The sequence below is a fragment of the Cherax quadricarinatus genome, chromosome 27 (genome assembly GCF_038502225.1).
Source record: "Cherax quadricarinatus isolate ZL_2023a chromosome 27, ASM3850222v1, whole genome shotgun sequence".
Lineage (NCBI taxonomy): Eukaryota > Metazoa > Arthropoda > Malacostraca > Decapoda > Parastacidae > Cherax > Cherax quadricarinatus.
In genome coordinates, this window is record NC_091318.1 from 18,182,811 (window position 1) to 18,203,951 (window position 21,141).

Sequence of the window (21,141 nt, forward strand, 5' to 3'; positions counted from 1 at the left end):
TGTGTTAGATTGCGCAGCTGTGGATCATTATAGTATTTACATTGGTTTTTATTGTTATTTATAGTGGAGGGTCTTTGTTTCCTATTCCTGCCCACTTGATCTGTGAGAACACTCTCAATAGTGGTAATTAAATCATCATTAAATTTTTGTGTGCCAGTGGGCTCGTAATTCTTATACCATTGATCCAAGTGGTTAATAAAGTTGTCTCTGTGTTCTGGTTTGAGAATAAGTTTCCTCCTTCTGTATTTAGCTCCTTGATTGCTGGAGATGTGATCAAGATTGACAGTTGTTAGTCTTGGGAAGTGATCAGATAGAAGATCATCAACTATGACAGAGTCATGCATCGTATATGATGTATTAAATCCAAGACACAGATCTAGTATGCCACCATATATGTGAGTAGGCTCAGTAGTGCCCACAATTCGAACATTATCATGCTCATTCAGCAATCTCACTAGTTTAGTTCCATTGGTGTTTGTAATAGACCCACCAATATTCTTATGTCTGGCATTAAAATCTCCAAGAATGATGGTAGGTTCACTATTGATGCGATCTGGTAAAGCATCAGGTCGAAGCTGGTTCGCTGGGGCATAGAGATTAAAAATGTTTATGGAAAAATCGCCTGCATATACTTTGACACCATGATACTGCATGTTAACTCGACTCTGCAAGGAAAGGAGTGAATGTGGCAAGTTCTTTCTGACATACATCACACAACAGTTGGTTGACCTTAGGTTATAAGCTGCATATCCAGGCAAGTTTGGTGGAGGTGCTCCATCTTTCAATCTACATTCCTGCAAACAGATGACATCAATATTCTTGGTTGCACTAATATGATGTAAGTCAGGCAACCGCTTCCTGATGGAAGCAATGTTCCATGAAAAGATTTGTAATGTATCCATTGTAGTGAGTTATTACAATCTCTTGCTCATAAGATGGTAAAACTATTATGCTTTGACTGCAGTGTGCAGACACTTAAGAGCAAATAGCATAGTTTGTACGTCTTTATCTTCAGAACCTTTATTTTTAAGCATTTTTCGGCATTTTGGCAGCCAGTTATAAGGCAATTTTTGAAGGCAAGAGTTATGGGCTTCTTTCTCACAAATTGCTGGAAGCTGAACGGAGATTGCTGCACTTTTGATATCATCACCATGCTCAAGAGCATCATCCTGATTACATATATTTATTAAACTTGTCAGGATCTGTTCAAGATGCTCAATTTTTTTCTGGACTACAGCCAATAGCACTAACATCCCATATCATAAAATCTTTGAAAGGGTCATAAGAAGCAAGATCACCACCCATCTAGAAACCCATCAGTTACACAACCCAGGGCAACATGGGTTTAGAACAGGTCGCTCCTGTCTGTCTCAACTATTTTATCACTACGACAAGGTCCTAAATGCACTAGAAGACAAAAAGAATGCAGATGTAATATATACAGGATTTGCAAAAGCCTTCGACAAGTGTGACCATGGCGTAATAGCGCACAAAATGCGTGCTAAAGGAATAACAGGAAAAGTCGGTCGATGGATCTATAATTTCCTCACTAACAGAACACAGAGAGTAGTCGTCAACAGAGTAAAGTCCGAGGCAGCTACGGTGAAAAGCTCTGTTACACAAGGCACAGTACTCGCTCCCATCTTGTTCCTCATCCTCATATCCGACATAGACAAGGATGTCAGCCACAGCACCGTGTCTTCCTTTGCAGATGACACCCGAATCTGCATGACAGTGTCTTCCATTGCAGACACTGCAAGGCTCCAGGCGGACATCAACCAAATCTTTCAGTGGGCTGCAGAAAACAATATGAAGTTCAACGATGAGAAATTTCAATTACTCAGATATGGTAAACACGAGGAAATTAAATCTTCATCAGAGTACAAAACAAATTCTGGCCACAAAATAGAGCGAAACACCAACGTCAAAGACCTGGAAGTGATCATGTCGGAGGATCTCACCTTCAAGGACCATAACATTGTATCAATCGCATCTGCTAGAAAAATGACAGGATGGATAATGAGAACCTTCAAAACTAGGGAGGCCAAGCCCATGATGACACTCTTCAGGTCACTTGTTCTATCTAGGCTGGAATATTGCTGCACACAAGGCAGGTGAAATTGCTGACCTAGAAAATGTACAGAGAACCTTCACGATGCACATAACGGAGATAAAACACCTCAATTACTGGGAGCGCTTGAGGTTCCTAAACCTGTATTCCCTGGAACGCAGGCGGGAGAGATACATGATTATATACACCTGGAAAATCCTAGAGGGACTAGTACCGAACTTGCACACGAAAATCACTCACTACGAAAGCAAAAGACTTGGCAGACGATGCACCATCCCCCAATGAAAAGCAGGGGTGTCACTAGCACGTTAAGAGACCATACAATAAGTGTCAGGGGCCCGAGACTGTTCAACTGCCTCCCAGCACACATAAGGGGGATTACCAACAGACCCCAGGCAGTCTTCAAGCTGGCACTGGACAAGCACCTAAAGTCGGTTCCTGACCAGCCGGGCTGTGGCTCGTACGTTGGTTTGCGTGCAGCCAGCAGCATGTACAGGTGATATGATGGTGGTACAGATATGATGCTACTGTCAGTACAGATGAACGTCAGTAAAGATGAGAATTTCACTTCGCTAGTTGTACGTCTGGCAGTAGCTGGTGTTTGGATGCCGGTCAGCCATGTTTAAATGCTCAATTCTTTCCCTCGTTTGGCACTGAGGAAAAAAGTCCTACAGACCTGTCATTTCCTTGGAGTTTTGTTGGTCAGGTTTTCTGCCATGTTGTCTTCCCGTTGAATACTGGTGCAGTTGATATGGAGGTCAGTTATTTCATTGTAGTGGAAAACGTCTCATGTCTGGTTCACGTCTGGCAACAGGTCTGGTACTTGAATGCCGGTCACTCTTTTGTCATATTTAGTCCATTTCGTTGTCGTCACCGTCAGTTTTCATGTCACTATAGGTTCCTTGCATGTTGTTGCAGCAGTACTTGCAATTTGACCATCATTGGAGTTCGGATGGGCCCAGGGGACAGCAAGATACATAATTATAATCTTGGAAAATCCTAAAGGGATTAATATCAAACTTGCACACGAAAATCACTCCCTAGGAAAGCAAAAGACTGGCAGACGATGCAACATCCCCCCAATGAAAAGCAGGAGCGCCACTAGCACGATAAAAGACAGCACAATAAGTGTCAGGGGCCCAAGACTGTTCAACTGCCTCCTATCATACATAAAGGGGATTACCAATAGATCTCTGGCTGTATTCAAGAAGGCATTGGACAGGTACTTGAAGTCAGTGCCTGACCACCGGGCTGTGGCTCGTACGTTGGGTTGCGTGCGGCCGACAGTAAAAACCTGGTTGATCAAGCCCTGATCCACCATGAGGCCTGGTCACAGACCGGGCCACAGGGGCGTTGACCCCCGGAACTCTCTCCAGGTATACTCCAGGTAATGACCAATCGCACTGAAACTCGCCACACTACATCACAAAGTGATCTTCACCTCTGCCATATTTCACCTAGGAAGCGCGTGAAAATTCATAGCAATTGATTTCCTGTTGACTTCCTTACAACGTGAATGAATGCAAGTGGAGCATATTAAAGAAAACTGAAGATAACATAAAAGTTATAAACATCTTTAAGGAGTATAAATGCACAATACCGTGGCTAGAACAATTCACAAAAAGTCTACCACCAACTAAAAATAACAACTATACAATATTTTGGTCCATCCTGGACCATTGCCCCTCGCTACCTGTGAAATGTCTAGGACGGACCAAAATTTCGCCAAGTTCTATTTCCAGTTTGTGGGATTGTTGTGAATTACAGTCATGCACCGCATAATGACGTTTCGGTCAGCGATGGACCGCATATATAACAGGTCCCGTAAGATTATAATGAAGCTGAAAATTCCTCTTGCTTAGTGACGTCGTAGCCATCTTAGTGTAACGCATTACTGTGTTGCCGGTTTATGTATTTACTCTACGGTACTTTTTATGGTTATTCTAGTGTACTCTATAAAAAAAGTTTACTGTAAAATAATATGCCATGTTATGTGTTTACCGTGTCTCTTTATACCATCATTTTCCCCTTGCGCTTGATTTAATCTCGTGTTGTTTTGTTCGTCACGGCCCCTAAGGTTAGTAGCCAAGGAGCAACAGGCTATACCATATAGACTAGGTGTGTATTAGGCTCTACTATCTAGGTTTGTGTAAGTACACTATGATGAAATCGCCTAACGATGCATTTCTCCGAACGTATCCCCGTCGTTAAGCGACGCATGACTGTATTCTGAAGAGAGCTTGAAGAAGTGGAGATGAAAAATAGGTGACATACTTGAAGATATTGATGAATACATCGCCGACGTCTGCCACGTTGAGGCAGTCGAATGGGGCTGCACCAGTGGCAGAGTTGTAAGGCTTCAGGAGGACTGACTCACAGCGAATCTGACGAGGTCCCAGACGTGTTCCACTCTTGTTGGACGTGCCAATGTCCAGAGGAATACCCACAAAGCACGCGTCCAGACCTGAAATACCATCTATGGTTAATCTGCAGAGATGGGGACATTATATAAATAGGTACTTTAAATGTATGTTTACATTATCTCTATTATCTGTGCATTTAGATACTTTATCTGCAGTTAGGTAGTATATTACATCTACAGTTGGGTACAATGTATCTTCATTATATGGGTTAGAAGCACGTCATCAACACCTGAAGGCTGAAGCCTCCACCACTCTTTTCCGTGAATTATTCATGCCAAATTCTTTGGGTTATTATCAGAAATTGTAGACTACAGCATTCAAGTAGATCAACTTAATTTTAAAAATTTTTGTAGTTATAAGTTAATGTTAAGGCTGCCATAAATGTTTTACATAGTCGGGGGCCTTCAAATAAATTCCAGCCACACAATAGAGCGAAAAACCAATGTGAAGGACCTGGGAGTGATTGTCCTGTTTCCTGACAAACCTTACTTAACCTAACTTAACCTAACCTAACCTAGCCTAACCTAACCTAACCTAACCTAACTTAACCTAACCTAACCTAACCTAACCTGGGAGTGATAATGTCATAGAATCTCATTTTCAAATATCACAAAAGAGTCTCTACCACATCTAGGAAAATGATAGGATGGATAATGAGAACATTCAAAACGAGGGATGCCAAGCCAATGATGATTCTCTTCAAATCGTTTGTTCTCTTTAGGCTGGAATACTGCTCTACAATAACGGCCCCTTATGAGACGGGCGAAATTAAAGACCTGCAAAATATACAGAGAACTTTCATTGCATGTATAAGTACAATAAAGCTCCTAAATTACTGGGAACAGTGGAAATCTCTTGACCTGTAGTCCTTGGAATGAAGGCGAGAAAGATACATGTTAAGATGCACTTGTAAAATCCTAGAGAGACTAGTCCCAAATCTGCACACGGAAATCACTCCATACGAAAGCAGAAGACTCGGCAGGCAGTGCAACCTCCCCCCCCCCAGTGAAAAGTAGGAGCGCCATGAGTACGCCCTTGACACAATAAGTGTCAAGGGGCCAAGAATATTCAACTGACTTCCCTGGCTGTCTTCAAGAGAGAGCTGGACAGTCACCTAAAATCAGTTGCTGACTAGCCGGGTTGTGGTTCCTATGCTGTATAGTCCTTGTGGCTTAGCGCTTCTTTTTGATTATAATAATAATAATGTGGTTCCTACGTCAGTTTGCGTGCGACCACCTATAACAGCCTGGTTGATCAGGCCATGATTCACCGTAAGGCTTGGTCATGGATCGGAGCGCGGGGGCGTCGATCCCCCGAAACACCCTCCAGGTATACTCCAGGTATGCCCAAAATGTTAACTTTTCCTGTCTTATTTATATGCTATATAATTATATAGAAATAAAATATTATTATTGGTCGTATCCTGAGGATTTAAAAAGGAGTCAAACGGAAACAAATCAGACAGCGTGGCTTCCCTGGGTTATCCTGGGCTACTAATACTCCGGAGTTATTGATCTGAATCAGGTGTCATGACCTACTGAGGCAACCTGCATTAATTTCTTTGAGAGTGCTGAAGTAGAATGTTTAATTTGCAAGATTTGCCATTTTGTTTGGCACAAAGTAAATAATTCATTGTTCGTCACTAGTAATCATCCTATTAAAAACTTCCGAGTTCGTGAAAAAAATTTACATCTCTCGAAAAAGAAATTCATTTTGAGTACAATGAGGATTTTTTTCTAATTGCCTTTACTGACAGTCTTCTTCCTTATGTGTCGAAAATCAGTACTAATCGCCTGGACTGAGCAATTTTTGTGTACTCACCTAGTTGAGGTTGCAGGGGTCGAGTCCTAGCTCCTGACCCTGGCTCCTGTGTGTGTACAGGCTGGAAGCTGTACAGTGTACACTCACTTTCATTCATTACAGTCTGTAGAAAACGTGAACTCTAGTTTCATGTTCTTTTTGTGATACTCTTATCTTGAGTCATCTTAGCATCTGCTCTATCACTCTTATACTGGAGTTTACCTGGAGAGAGTTCCGGGGGTCAACGCCCCCGCGGCCCGGTCTGTGACAAGGCCTCATGGTGGATCAGGGCCTGATCAATCAGGGTGTTACTGCTGGCCGCACGCAATCCAACGTACGAGCCACAGCCCGGCTGGTCAGGAACTGACTTTAGGTGCTTGTCCAGTGCCAGCTTGAAGACTGCCAGGGGTCTGTTGGTAATCCCCCTTATGTATGCTGGGAGGCAGTTGAACAGTCTCGGGCCCCTGACACTTATTGTATGGTCTCTTAACGTGCTAGTGGCACCCATGCTTTTCATTGGGGGGATGTTGCATCGTCTGCCAAGTCTTTTGCTTTCGTAGTGAGTGACTTTCATGTGAAAGTTCGGTACTAGTCCCTCTAGGATTTTACAGGTGTATATAATCATGTATCTCTCCCTCCTGCGTTCCAGGGAATACAGGTTGAGGAACTTCAAGCGCTCCCAGTAATTGAGGTGTTTTATCTCCGTTATGCGCGCCGTGAAGGTTCTCTGTACATTTTCTAGGTCAGCAATTTCACCTACCTTGAAAGGTGCTGTTAGTGTGCAGCAATATTCCAGCCTAGATAGAACAAGCGACCAGAAGAGTGTCATCATGGGCTTGGCATCCCTAGTTTTGAAGGTTCTCATTATCCATCCTGTCATTTTTTCTGGCAGATGCGATTGATACAATGTTATGGGCCTTGAAGGTGAGATCCTCTGACATGATCACTCCCAGGTCTTTGACGTTGGTTTTTCGCTCTATTTTGTGACCAGAATTTGTTTTGTACTCTGATGAAGTTTTAATTTCCTCATGTTTACCATATCGGAGTAATTGAAATTTCTCAACGTTGAACTTCATATTGTTTTCTGCAGCCCATTGAAAAATTTGGTTGATGTCCGCCTGGAGCCTTGCAGTGTCTGCAATGGAAGACACTGTCATGCAGATTCGGGTGTCATCTGCAAAGGAAGACACGGTGCTGTGGCTGACATCCTTGTCTGTCAGATATGAGGATGAGAAACAAGATTGGAGCGAGTACTGTGCCTTGTGGAACAGAGCTTTTCATCGTAGCTGCCTCGGACTTTACTCTGTTGACGACTACTCTCTGTGTTCTGTTAGTGAGGAAATTATAGATCCATCGACCGACTTTTCCTGTTATTCCTTTAGCACGCATTTTGTGCGCTATTACGCCATGGTCACACTTGTTGAAGGCTTTTGCAAAGTCTGTATATATTACATCTGCATTCTTTTTGTCTTCTAGTGCATTTAGGACCTTGTCGTAGTGATCCAATAGTTGAGACAGACAGGAGCGACCTGTTCTAAACCCATGTTGCCCTGGGTTGTGTAACTGATGGGTATCTAGATGGTTGGCGATCTTGCTTCTTAGGACCCTTTCAAAGATTTTTATGATGTGGGATGTTAGTGCTACCGGTCTGTAGTTCTTTGCTATTGCTTTGCTGCCCCCTTTGTGGAGTGGGGCTATGTCTGTTGTTTTCAGTAACTGTGGGACGACCCCCGTGTCCATGCTCCCTCTCCATAGGATGGTAAAAGCTCGTGATAGGGGCTTCTTGCAGTTCTTGATGAACACAGAGTTCCATGAGTCTGGCTCTGGGGCAGAGTGCATGGGCATGTCATTTATCGCCTGTTCAAAGTCATTTGGCGTCAGGATAACATCAGATAGGTTTGTGTTAACCAAATTCTGTGGCTCTCTCATAAAAAAATAATTTTGATCTTCGACTCATATTGAGTCATATTGGGACTTGAGTAGCTCACTCATTTCCTTGCTGTCATTTGTGTAGGACCCATCTTGTTTAAGTAGGGGCCCAATACTGGATGATGTTCTCGACTTTGATTTGGCATAGGAAAATAAATACTTTGGGTTTCTTTCGATTTCATTTATGGCTTTCAGTTCTTCCCGCGATTCCTGACTCCTGTAAGATTCCTTTAGCTTAAGTTCGGTGTTTGCTATTTCTCTGACCAGTGTCTCCCTACGCATTTCAGATATATTGGCCTCTTTTAGCCGCTCTGTTATTCTTTTCCGTCGTCTGTAAAGCACATTTATTCACCAATACACTTACGATACATAATTTTCAAATACTCAACACATGATTATTTCATCTTGTGAAGGGCCCTTCAGATTTTATCTTATTGCCTTCCATTCACAAGGGGCTATGTAATTTTTGTGGAGTTAGCGTTTTTCAATGAATGAACCAGACACTGTCACAATGAATCTTACAAAGTGTCTAGAAGTAAATACACGCAGATCTAAATGGATTGTGAAAACGTGCAATTACATTAAGTTTTATAACCTGCATGAGCTGTATCACTGTAGGCAACAAGAGCATTTCACCCCTCCATGGAAGATGTGTTCATTTAATATCACATACCTGCAAGTCCCTCCCATGAAGCTCATTGCTAGTAATCCCTTTCTTAAATCACTTGTTAAAGCAACTGCTCAAGAAGAAATTTATCGCCTAGCTGGTAGTAATAAGTTATCACAAGTTATATACACTGATGGATCTAAACAGGAGTCTTCTGGCAGGGCTGCATCTGCTCTTGTTGCCACCTCCCTAGTTAAGAACGATAATAAACTTGTTGAACTAGGAATAAGAATTAACAACTGGGCGTCTACACTGCAAACTGAATTGTTCGCAATCGTAATGGCGCTAAAGCTAACTTATGACACCGAGCTTGACTCTATCATCATTACTGATTCTATGTCATCACTGAAGGCTCTTGACTCATATAATGACTCCAACAGGTATAGATACTAAAAAATCAGGGACAAAGTAATTGATGTACAATTGCTTTGGATCCCATCACACACTGGATTACTCCTTCAAGATTAAGTTGTTATGTTAGCCAAGAAGAGTACCCAGTAGGAGAATGTAGAATATAACTTTGGTATAACTGTGTCTAGCATTAGGAATAATATTAGGAGAGAAATAAATAATGAAAATGATTGTTATGGGAATGCAATTAGTCGCCTGAGTAGATCTATAACCCACTATGATAACATGAACGTAGATAAGTATGTTTATGGAGCAACGTGCAATGTGAACAGACTGACTGATGTTGTAGTGGCCAGGCTTAGGCTTGGTTACAAGTACTTCTGGCAGTTTGGGAGACACACAGATGATGATCAAACTAAATGTAAATTATGTGATCAGGCATATGGTCACTGTCTTGAACAATATGTGCTTAATTGTCCACTTACTGATTAATACAGACATGTCAAGATATCTTATTAATGAAAATAAGATACCAGATATACTAAGCAAATTTCCTAAATTGTAACAGATAAGTGAACTACAGATATGTAGATATAAACGCATATGTACACCTGTTAACCCTTTTGGGGCCTAGTTCCTAGGCCTTTTGTGTATCCATATGCTCTTGCGCTACCGTCCACAGGATGGATATGGGGTGCACAATAAACTAGCTACTTCGGTGGCAAAACCTATCTAAATCTAATCAGTGACTGTAATACATTAATACATATAAACAGACCCAACAGAGATAGGTACCTTGCGTGTCGCTCTGGACGGGTAGCCGCATGAAGGAGGCGATGCCTCCTAGACGTGTCATGTCATCTACGGTCAGCGGTTTGTTAAGATTGCTTCTTGAGCTGGCTTGACAAGTGACGGAGAGGTGAAAGGACCTGGCTACATCTTCTCCACACCTGCTGCCTCCAACACTTAGGCTGCTTCCATCAAATACTACTGCACACCTGGTACCTCCCACACCTGCTACTCTACATCTGGTGCTTCCCACACCTGTTGCCACCACGCTCCGCAGACTTCTCCACATGGTGGTCGCGTTTGTCCTGCAATCATGACATCTTTGAAACCTGTTGATGATGTTAAGTGTGGTGAAGACCTTTATTGATACAGCGTTTCACCCACAGGTGGGCATTTTCAAGTAATTGAAAAAGCCCACAGCAGGTGAAACGTTGTACCAATGAAGGACCTCGCTACACAGTCTTCATAACCGCCACTTGTCTGTGTTACGCCTCCAGTCTGCACCAGCTTTGAGACTTACAAACCTGAACTTGTGTGAAATTCTGTGTGATGATTATTTTCAGTGTTAGTATAGCACTGAAATATCTAGAAAAAAGAAACAGATTAAGTAATTTAAATATTTATTTAATCTTTATTGTTGATGCAAAGTGGGCTATATTTCTTCAAGTTAGAAAGGAGCTCTATGTGTCCACAAGTTGGAAGGGGGTTCTTTATATGACCAAGTTAGAAAGGGTTGTTTATATAAAGGCAAGTTAGAAGTAAAATTGTTTATATGGCTGCATATTAGAAGAGAGGGGAATAGATTATTATAATCGTGTGGAGCCCTAAGCTCGTAGGGGTTAGGGCTCCACATTCAGGTTCGAACCAAGGAAGGGGAGCACAGGCTGGCATATTAGTCTCCATACTTCTCTGCCTTCAGAAGAGAAATAGAGAATGTTGACAGTTGGCAACGGTTCTCTCCAGTAGTGAACTTATAACCGGTCAAGCCATTGAAGGTAAACTGTAAAGCATGACTGAAATAATTTTATATTAGCTAACATCATGGTAAACCCTTTAAAGTGAGCAACCAATGAACTTTACAGAAGACTAAAATGGTCGAAGTCGGACCAAAATGTCGTCAAGAATTTGCCTCCTATGTAAGGCTTAGGTGTGTAGAGATTTTAATTATATATATATATGGCCGATGTGTTGAAAGAAAGAAGATATATATATATATATATATATATATATATATATATATATATATATATATATACATAACATATATATTATATATACTATATATATATATATATATATATATATATATATATATATATATCTGGAGTTTACCTGGAGAGAGTTCCGGGGGTCAACGCCCTCGCGGCCCGGTCTGTGACCAGGCCTCCTGGTGGATCAGAGCCTGATCAACCAGGCTGTTACTGCTGGATGCACGCAAACCAACGTACGAGCCACAGCCCGGCTGGTCAGGAACCGACTTTAGGTGCTTGTCCAGTGCCAGCTTGAAGACTGCCAGGGGTCTGTTGGTAATCCCCCTTATGTATGCTGGGAGGCAGTTGAACAGTCTCGGGCCCCTGACACTTATTGTATGGTCTCTTAACGTGCTAGTGACACCCCTGCTTTTCATTGGGGGGATGGTGCATCGTCTGCCAAGTCTTTTGCTTTCGCAGTGAGTGATTTTCGTGTGCAAGTTCGGTACTAGTCCCTCTAGGATTTTCCAGGTGTATATAATCATGTATCTATTGAAACAATATCAGAAAACAGGAGGGAAATGGAATAAAATATTGACTATATGGCAAAATAAATGTATTAATGGAATCCTTTATTGACAATACAATAAAGGATTACAGTGGTACCCGAAGTTTCTTACTGCTTCCAACTCTAACAATTATGTAAGTGTATTATTGTAAGTGCTTTTGCAAGTATTTTTGGGGGTCTAAAACGGACTAATGTAGTTTACATTCCTTATGGGAACAAATTCGTTTGGTAATGGCACTTTAAAACTGTTCTGGAATGAATTATGTATGAAACTCGGGGTATCATTATTATATTGTATTTGAGTCTGTTTTCCATTAAGAAATTCCTCTGATGGATAAATATGTATATATATATATATATATATATATATATATATATATATATATATATATATATATATATATATATATATATATATATATGTCGTGCCGAATATGTAAAACTGGTCAGTTAGCAAGAACTCATTTAAAATTAAGTCCTTTCTAAGATTTTCTCTTGTACGTTTAAAGATATATTTTTTCATTAATGTTAATGTAAAAATTTTTAATTTTGCACCGAAAGAATCTTAGAAAACTTACCTAACCTTATTATAACAAGTGCAATTTATTTTAGCCTAACCCAACTAAATATATTTTAGATTTGTTCACAATAACTTAATACTAAACAAACACAATGAAATATATTTTTTTTTTCGTTAGGTTCAGAATAAATTTGACGAAATTATTGTATACACAAATTTTCACTTGTCCTATATGGCAAGATGAGCGTTGCTATTTAAGCCAAGATCGCAAGTTCTGCCTATCAGCACGACATATATATATAATTAATATATATATACAGGTCCTTCTTCTCATTAGTTTTTTGATCTATTGTGTGGCAAATGGTATTCTGATACAATTTTTATTTCCTAGAGTTTTCCATATCGGAGTAGTTGAAATTTGTCTTCATTGAACTTCATATTGTTTTCTAATACCCATTTAAAGACTTGGTTATAGTCCGCTTGAGATTTACAGTGTCCTCGAAAGATGACACTGTCATGCAAATTCTGGTGTCATCAGCAAAGGAGGGCACAGTGTTGTGGCTTACATCTCTATGTCAGATATGAGGATGAAGAAAAGAATGGAGGCAAGTACTTTACCTCGTGGAACAGAACTTTTCACTGCAGCCGTCTCTGACTTTACTCTAATGGTATTACTGTATCCATTCTCAGTAACTCAAGACCTGCTAGAACTAACTGGAACTTTCAGCTAGTAAAACTACTTGGAATAACATAGTAAGTGGCAGCTCGTTAGGAATCGGCTCACAATCGAAGGATCCAGGTTCAATACTACTGACAGTCAAGATGCAAGAGCAAATCTTATTACACTTGCTATTCACCTACCCACCTAGCAGCAAACAGGTACGTGGGTGTTATCCCACTGAAGTGGGTAGCATCCAAGGATAGAGAAAAAATTAGTCTCCAAGAGAAATAATTAAGCCACGTTTCTTGGCTTCTTGAATTATCGTGGGTTTGTTATCCTCCGGGAATAATCCCATGGATGACAACCATGTTGTGTGATGGGCGTGTTAGGTAAGTGAGTTTATTCTGGTATACACACAGTTTCACAGATTATCATACATAGCAGCATATGTGTAAAGTACCTAGGATAACCCACAAAACTTAGAGAGACTTATTTCCACTGGGGTCCTTTAAGTAAACAAAGTTCTTGTGAAATGTTTTATAGATCACAGAAGATCAACACTGAGGTTATTCTAACATTTATTATAAAAAATAATAAAAATTTGCCCTACACATTTGTAAATACTGTCCTACAACTCTGGCAATACTGTCCTACAACTCTGGTAATACTGTCCTACAACTCTGGCAATACTGTCCTACAACTCTGGCAATACTGTCCTACAACTCTGGCAATACTGTCCTACAACTCTGGCAATACTGTCCTACAACTCTGGCAATACTGTCCTACAACTCTGGCAATATTGTCCTACAACTCTGGCAATACTGTCCTACAACTCTGGCAATACTGTCCTACAACTCTGGCAATACTGTCCTACAACTCTGGTAATACTGTCCTACACCTCTGGTAATACTGTCCTACAACTCTGGTGATACTGTCCTACACCTCTGGCAATACTGTCCTACAACTCTGGCAATATTGTCCTACAACTCTGGCAATACTGTCCTACAACTCTGGCAATACTGTCCTACAACTCTGGCAATACTGTCCTACAACTCTGGCAATATTGTCCTACAACTCTGGCAATACTGTCCTACAACTCTGGCAATACTGTCCTACAACTCTGGCAATACTGTCCTACAACTCTGGTAATACTGTCCTACACCTCTGGTAATACTGTCCTACAACTCTGGTAATACTGTCCTACAACTCTGGCAATACTGTCCTACACCTCTGGTAATACTGTCCTACAACTCTGACAATATTGTCCTACAACTCTGGCAATACTGTCCTACAACTCTGGCAATACTGTCCTACAACTCTGGTAATTCTGTCCTACAACTCTGGTAATACTATCCTACACGTCTGGTAATACTGCCCTACACCTCTGGTAATACTGTCCTACACCTCTGGTAATGCTGTCCTACACCTCTGGTAATACTGTCCTGCACCTCTGGTAATACTGTCCTGTACCTCTGGTAATACTGTCTTACACCTCTGGTAATACTGTCTTACACCTCTGGTAATACTGTCCTACAGCTCTGGTAATACTTTTCTGTACCTCTGGTAATACTGTCCTACAACTCTGGCAATACTGTCCTACAACTCTGGCAATACTGTCCTACAACTCTGGCAATATTGTCCTACAACTCTGGCAATACTGTCCTACAACTCTGGCAATACTGTCCTACAACTCTGGCAATACTGTCCTACAACTCTGGTAATACTGTCCTACACCTCTGGTAATACTGTCCTACAACTCTGGTAATACTGTCCTACAACTCTGGCAATACTGTCCTACACCTCTGGTAATACTGTCCTACAACTCTGACAATATTGTCCTACAACTCTGGCAATACTGTCCTACAACTCTGGCAATACTGTCCTACAACTCTGGTAATTCTGTCCTACAACTCTGGTAATACTATCCTACACGTCTGGTAATACTGCCCTACACCTCTGGTAATACTGTCCTACACCTCTGGTAATGCTGTCCTACACCTCTGGTAATACTGTCCTGCACCTCTGGTAATACTGTCCTGTACCTCTGGTAATACTGTCTTACACCTCTGGTAATACTGTCTTACACCTCTGGTAATACTGTCCTACAGCTCTGGTAATACTTTTCTGTACCTCTGGTAATACTGTCCTACAACTCTGGCAATACTGTCCTACAACTCTGGCAATACTGTCCTACAACTCTGGCAATACTGTCCTACAACTCTGGCAATACTGTCCTACAACTCTGGCAATACTGTCCTACAACTCTGTCAATACTGTCCTACAACTCTGGTAATTCTGTCCTACAACTCTGGTAATACTATCCTACACGTCTGGTAATACTGTCCTACACCTCTGGTAATACTGTCCTACACCTCTGGTAATGCTGTCCTACACCTCTGGTAATACTGTCCTGTACCTCTGGTAATACTGTCCTACACCTCTGGTAATACTGTCTTACACCTCTGGTAATACTGTCCTACAGCTCTGGTAATACTGTTCTGTACCTCTGGTAATACTGTCCTACACCTCTGGTAATACTGTCCTACACCTCTGGTAATACTCTCCTACACCTCTGGTAATACTCTCCTACACCTCTGGTAATACTGTTCTGTACCTCTGGTAATACTGTCCTACACCTCTGGTAACACTGTCCTACAGCTCTGGTAATACTGTCCTGTACCTCTGGTAATACTGTCCTACACCTCTGGTAATACTGTCCTACACCTCTGGTAACACTCTCCTACACCTCTGGAAATACTCTCCTACACCTCTGGTAATACTGTTCTGTACCTCTGGTAATACTGTCCTACACCTCTGGTAATACTGTCCTACACCTCTGGTAATACTGTCCTACATCTCTTGTAATACTGTCCTATACCTCTGGTAATACTGTCCTACACCTCTGGTCAGGACCTCCAGGAGAAATTTTGCAAGGCGGAACAAGACTGCTTTCGGGCCCCTGGGGGCGGGCTGAGGCCCCCAGTCTAAGTGAACTTTACATTATTAAAAACAAATAAACTAAAAATAGCTGAAATTACCAGAAAAAAATGAAAAAAAAAATAAATAAATAAAAATAAAACGTCTATGGTTATAGGGGCCCCTTCAGAGATTCACAGCCGGGCCCCGGACCAATGTACCGGTTGAACCTCCCCTCTCGTAGGCCCTGCCTCTGGTAATATTGTCCTACACCTCTGGTAATACTTTCCCAACCCTCTGGTAATAGGTTCACATACACTTTTTGGTAATACTGCTCTAAATACCCGGTAATTTTGTCTTACCCACATGTTAATACCGTCTGACACACCTTGTTAATACTAACACATCTGGTAATACTGTCCTTCACACATGGTAATCGTATCCTGTACCTGGTAATACTGCTCTACAAACTTAGTAATACTATTCTCCTACATAGGGGACCAGTAAAGCAATAGCAAAGAACTACAGACCGATAGCACTAACATCCCTTATCATAAAAATCTTTGATAGGGTTCTAAGAAGCAAGATCGCCACTCATCTAGAGACCCATCAGTTACACAACCCAGGGCAACATGGGTTTAGAGCAGGTCGCTCCTGCCTGTCCCAACTATTGGATCACTGTGACAAGGTCCTGGATGCTCTAGAAGACAAACAAAATGCAGATGTAGTATACACAAACTTTGCAAAAAGCCTTTGTCAAGTGTGACCATGGTGTAATAACACACAAACTGCGTGATAAAGGAATGACAAAAAAAAATGGTAGATGGATCTATAATTTCCTAACAAATAGAACACAAAGAGTAGTAGTCAACAGAGTAAAGTCTGAGGCGGTTACTGTGAAAAGCTCTGTTCCACTAGGTACAGTACTCACCCCCATCCTGTTCTCATCCTCATATCTGACATAGACATTGATGTAAGCCACAACACCGTGTCTTCCTTTGCAGATGACATCCGAATTTGCATGACAGTGTCCTCCAGTGAAGACACTGCAAGACTCCAGGCGGACATCAACCAAATCTTTAAATGGGCCACAGAAAATAATATGAAGTTCAGTGATGAGAAATTTCAATTACTCCGATATGGAAAACGTGAGGAAATTAAAACTATATCAGAGAACAAAAAAAAAAAACCAACCACACAATAGAGCGGAACACTAATGTAAAAGATCTGGGAGTGATAATGTCAGATGATCTCACTTTCAAAGATCACAACACTGTATCAATCGTATCTGCTAGAAAAATGGCGGGATGGATAATGAGAACCTTGAATACCAGGGATGCCAAGCGCATGATGACACTCTACAGGTCGCTTGTTCTATCTAGGCTGGAATATTGCTGCACACTAATAGCACCTTTCAAGGCAGGTGAAATTGCTGACCTAGAAAATGTACAGAGAACCTTCACGGTACACATAACTGCAATAAAACACCACAGTTACTTGGAACGCTTGAAGTTCCTCAACCTGTACTCCATAGAACGCAGGCGGAAGAGATATATGATTATATACACTTGGGAAATCCTAGAGGGATTAGTGTCAAACTAGCACACGAAAATCACTCCCAATGAAATAAAAAGACTCGGCAGACGATGTAACATCCCCCCAACGATAAGCAGGGGCGCCACTAGTACGATAAGAGACAACACAATCAATGTCAAGTATTGGTTTGTCAGTTAGCAGTTGAGAACAATTATACGAAAAGAACTTTAACCGAATTTTATTGACTTAGACTCAGGGAGATTGATACAAGTCAGTCCATCTATCATCATTCCATCATGCAGGAGGAGCCACATGTCTATGGTGCATCCAACAAAATAAGCAGACTCTTGGATGTCACTACCGCCCGGCTCCGGCTGGGTTACAAGTATCTTTGGCAGGTTAAATCACCACCACCAGATGTAGACCAAACGAAATGTAAACTTTGCCAGATGGACTATTGTCACACCTTGCGTCATTATGTACCGGAGTGTGATCATATTAATGAATTTAGAGACAACTCACTCAGAAATGTTCAAGATATGTCTAAGTATTTTATCCACAGTGGTATATTACAGACCATTCTGGAAAAATACCCTGACTTTGCTCCCTGTAAATAAAGCATTACCACATGTGTGTGCGTGTGTGTTTGCATGTGTATTTGTGTACTCATATGTGTGAATGCTTGTACTCGTGTATGTATACTCGTGTGTGTGTGTGTGTACTCACCTAATTGTGGTTGCAGGGGTCGAGACTCTGCTCCTGGCCCCGCATCTTCACTGAGTGTACTCACCCATTTGTGTGTGTGTGCGTGTGGCCCAACAATTAACATTTGCACCAATTGTCGTGTGGGGTTCGGAAGGAGATTGATGGATAAGGTAAACTCACTTGTTGGATGGTAACGCTATATTGTCAGACTGGTAATGGGAGATGGAGGGAGCCCAGCCTGCCGTGCTCTGCCTTCTATGCCTATGCGTCGACTGAGAGGGAGGCAGCTTGTCTCACTGACTCATGCTGTATCTCGTGACGTCATACAGCCACTCGGCCTAGGGATCTTCTATATAAAGCACATGGATGGTACTATGATACGCTATACAACACATACAAGGGGATCAGCAACTATGCTGACACAATAATTCATTACAGTTGTGGCCGGGTGTGGACGTGTGAATTGCTCATTACTCTATAATTTGTTCATGATTATAGCCATGTATAAACGTAAGTAAAAAAAATTACTTACAGGATTCTTTACCTTTGTAATTGTGAGTTCATTACCTTTGTACCTTGCTCACCTATCAAAACTTTGGAGTCCAGTCCCTGGACCCATTATGTACCTCTGTAATCTTTTGACTACCACCCACAGAATGGGTATGAGGTGCATAATTAACATATTAAACTAAAAATCTTAGATGATGACCCGCCGTTGGAGCTTTTGGTCAGCTGACCGAGGTCTTTCGCTGGCATACCGGTCTACCCCTTTAAAAATTATGGTCATAGTTATGACCATTTTTTCGATACAATAATGTAGGTGTGTAATGGTACTGTGACTTTTAAAGGTGTTAATTCACAGCAAACCAATATATTCATTATAATTTCCTTATATAATGTAATATTTAAGTAAAGTGGAATTATTGTAATATTAAAGGAATTAATATCCTGATAAGAAAAATGTATTACGTACCCAAGAAATGTCACTAAATTTGAATAAACATACGTGTACAAAATAGGAGAAAAAGAGAGAAGCAAACATGATAGAATGATGATAGATGGACTGACTTGTGTCAATCTCCCTGAGTTTTAAGTCAATAAAATTCAGTCGAAGTTCTTTTCGTATAATTGTTCTCAAACTGCTAACTGATAACCCAAGATTGTAATCTACTCCCCCTTTGAAAGCATACAGCTTAGCCAATTTATCAGTTCTATCATGCATCTGAAGACCAATGTGAGATGGAATCCACAACATGTGCACTCTGACTCCACTGTCCACAATCTTACCATACCTGTGTCTGGCTTCTGACACGAGCATACCACAATTTATACTTAATGAGTTGAGAGCATTTATGGATGACAGAGAATCAGTTACAGTTAAAGTGTCAACCTTAGATACATGGACGCATTTCAGTGCAAGGAGTATGGCAAACAGTTCTGTCTGAAGGGTAGAGGCCCAATTATTGATGCGTGCTCCAATTTCTTTAAGAGAGCCATCACTCTGTATGACAACAGCAGCACTACCAGCTGCACCAGTGGATTGGTGAACAGAACCATCAATGTAAATAATTTGTGAAAGTGTGTGCTGTGTGGCTAAGTTATCAATACAGCTTAAGGCATCATGTTTAGCTTCAAGGCGAAGCCTTGGTTGTGATTTAAGACGTAGTTGGGGGGGAAATGGAGGAATGGTAGTTTGGAATGGGGTAATATCCCATGGAGCGGAGAAGTGCTGCTGTTGCCTTACTTGACATAGATCATGTATCTGATTCATGCGGAGGTCGGTTCCAGTTTTTTCGATCCATCTGGAGGGGTGTTCACCATTGCTGAGGAAGGTTTGGAGGGCTTCTATGCAGGGGTCTGAATGGGTTTGCCTAAGTATATTAACCACAGTTAGGATATTTCTTTCAGTAACACGATCTCTGATGCTTGGTATATCAAGTTCTTTTTGCATATTTAAAATTTTGGCAGTACGAGGGCATCCTAAAATGATTCTCATTGCTTCGTTCTGCAGTTTTTCCAGCCCTCCAAGCTTCCAGTCAGACACAAGAGCAAGTAGTGGCGCAGCATTATCAACCAATGATTTAATATATATGCAAGATACATCATTTTCACAATTTTAACATTAGCACCATACCTGGGATGAAACCCTGACACAACTCTCAGTGCTCTCAGCCTTTCTTTGTATTGGCGACAAAGTCTCGTTACAACAGGTCCAAGTAGTGGAACCTCAATGCCTAGATACCTGTATCTGCTTACATATTCTAGAAGAGACTCATCATGCAACTGGATCTGACAAACTGTGCCTCTCTGTCGAGGAGGACACCTATTGAGTATTTTTGTTTTATCAGTAGAGATTATCAACCCCAGGTCCTGACACGAGGCTAGTACATGGTTAAGGATATTTTGGGTGTTGGAGAATCCGGTGGTGTGAATCATTATATCATAAGCAAAACTAATCATTTAATTATGGAGGCTGGCTAGGCATAGCAGTAAGGGATTAATTAGAATATTGAATAGAGTGGGACCTAGCACACCTCCCTGTGGGGTTCCTAATTCAAAATCTTTAGTTACACTTCTACGTCCCTGGAACAACATAGACGACTTTCTGTTGGACAGGTAGCCTTTAATCCAGCGAAGAAGCCATCCTCCAACGTCCATTCTGGCAAGTTCACTAATGGTTACATGTCGGTTGGCTACATCAAAAGCAGATTTAATGTCAAGGAAGGTAGTGTATGAGCTGTCAGTGTGCAGAGAAAGGTGGCTATGCTTTGATGCACGCTCCTTCCATGCATGAAACTATGCAACCGGGGAGACAAAAATGGTTTGATTCTGTACATGAGACGATTAAGAATCATCCTCTCGAATGTTTTACGCAAGCAGCTAGTAAGAGATATTGGGCGAAATGCATTTTGTTGATTGGGCTTTGGAATTTGAATGATGCGGCTGTTGGTCCAAGATTGAGGGAGCTCCCAAGTGACATAGCTCATGTTATATAATTCAAGTAAAGGATTACCT

At 41.3% G+C, this 21,141-nt stretch overlaps 1 protein-coding gene across 2 annotated transcripts in view; it reads right to left on the bottom strand.

Moving 5' to 3' along the window:
- LOC128691212 (guanidinobutyrase-like) overlaps positions 1-21,141 on the bottom strand; it is a 56,633-nt gene that overhangs the window by 33,266 nt on the left and 2,226 nt on the right. Inside the window, exons 1-3 of one of the 2 annotated variants that reach the window (XM_070089057.1) lie at positions 18,307-18,443; positions 10,037-10,335; positions 4,346-4,535 (exon numbers count right to left, since the gene is read on the bottom strand). In XM_070089057.1, the coding sequence (XP_069945158.1) occupies positions 4,346-4,535; positions 10,037-10,319 (473 nt within the window). In that variant the 5' untranslated portion in view covers positions 10,320-10,335; positions 18,307-18,443. Of the gene's footprint in view, positions 1-4,345; positions 4,536-10,036; positions 10,336-18,306; positions 18,444-21,141 lie in introns of those variants that run through there. The other variant, XM_070089058.1, reaches the window with a different exon arrangement.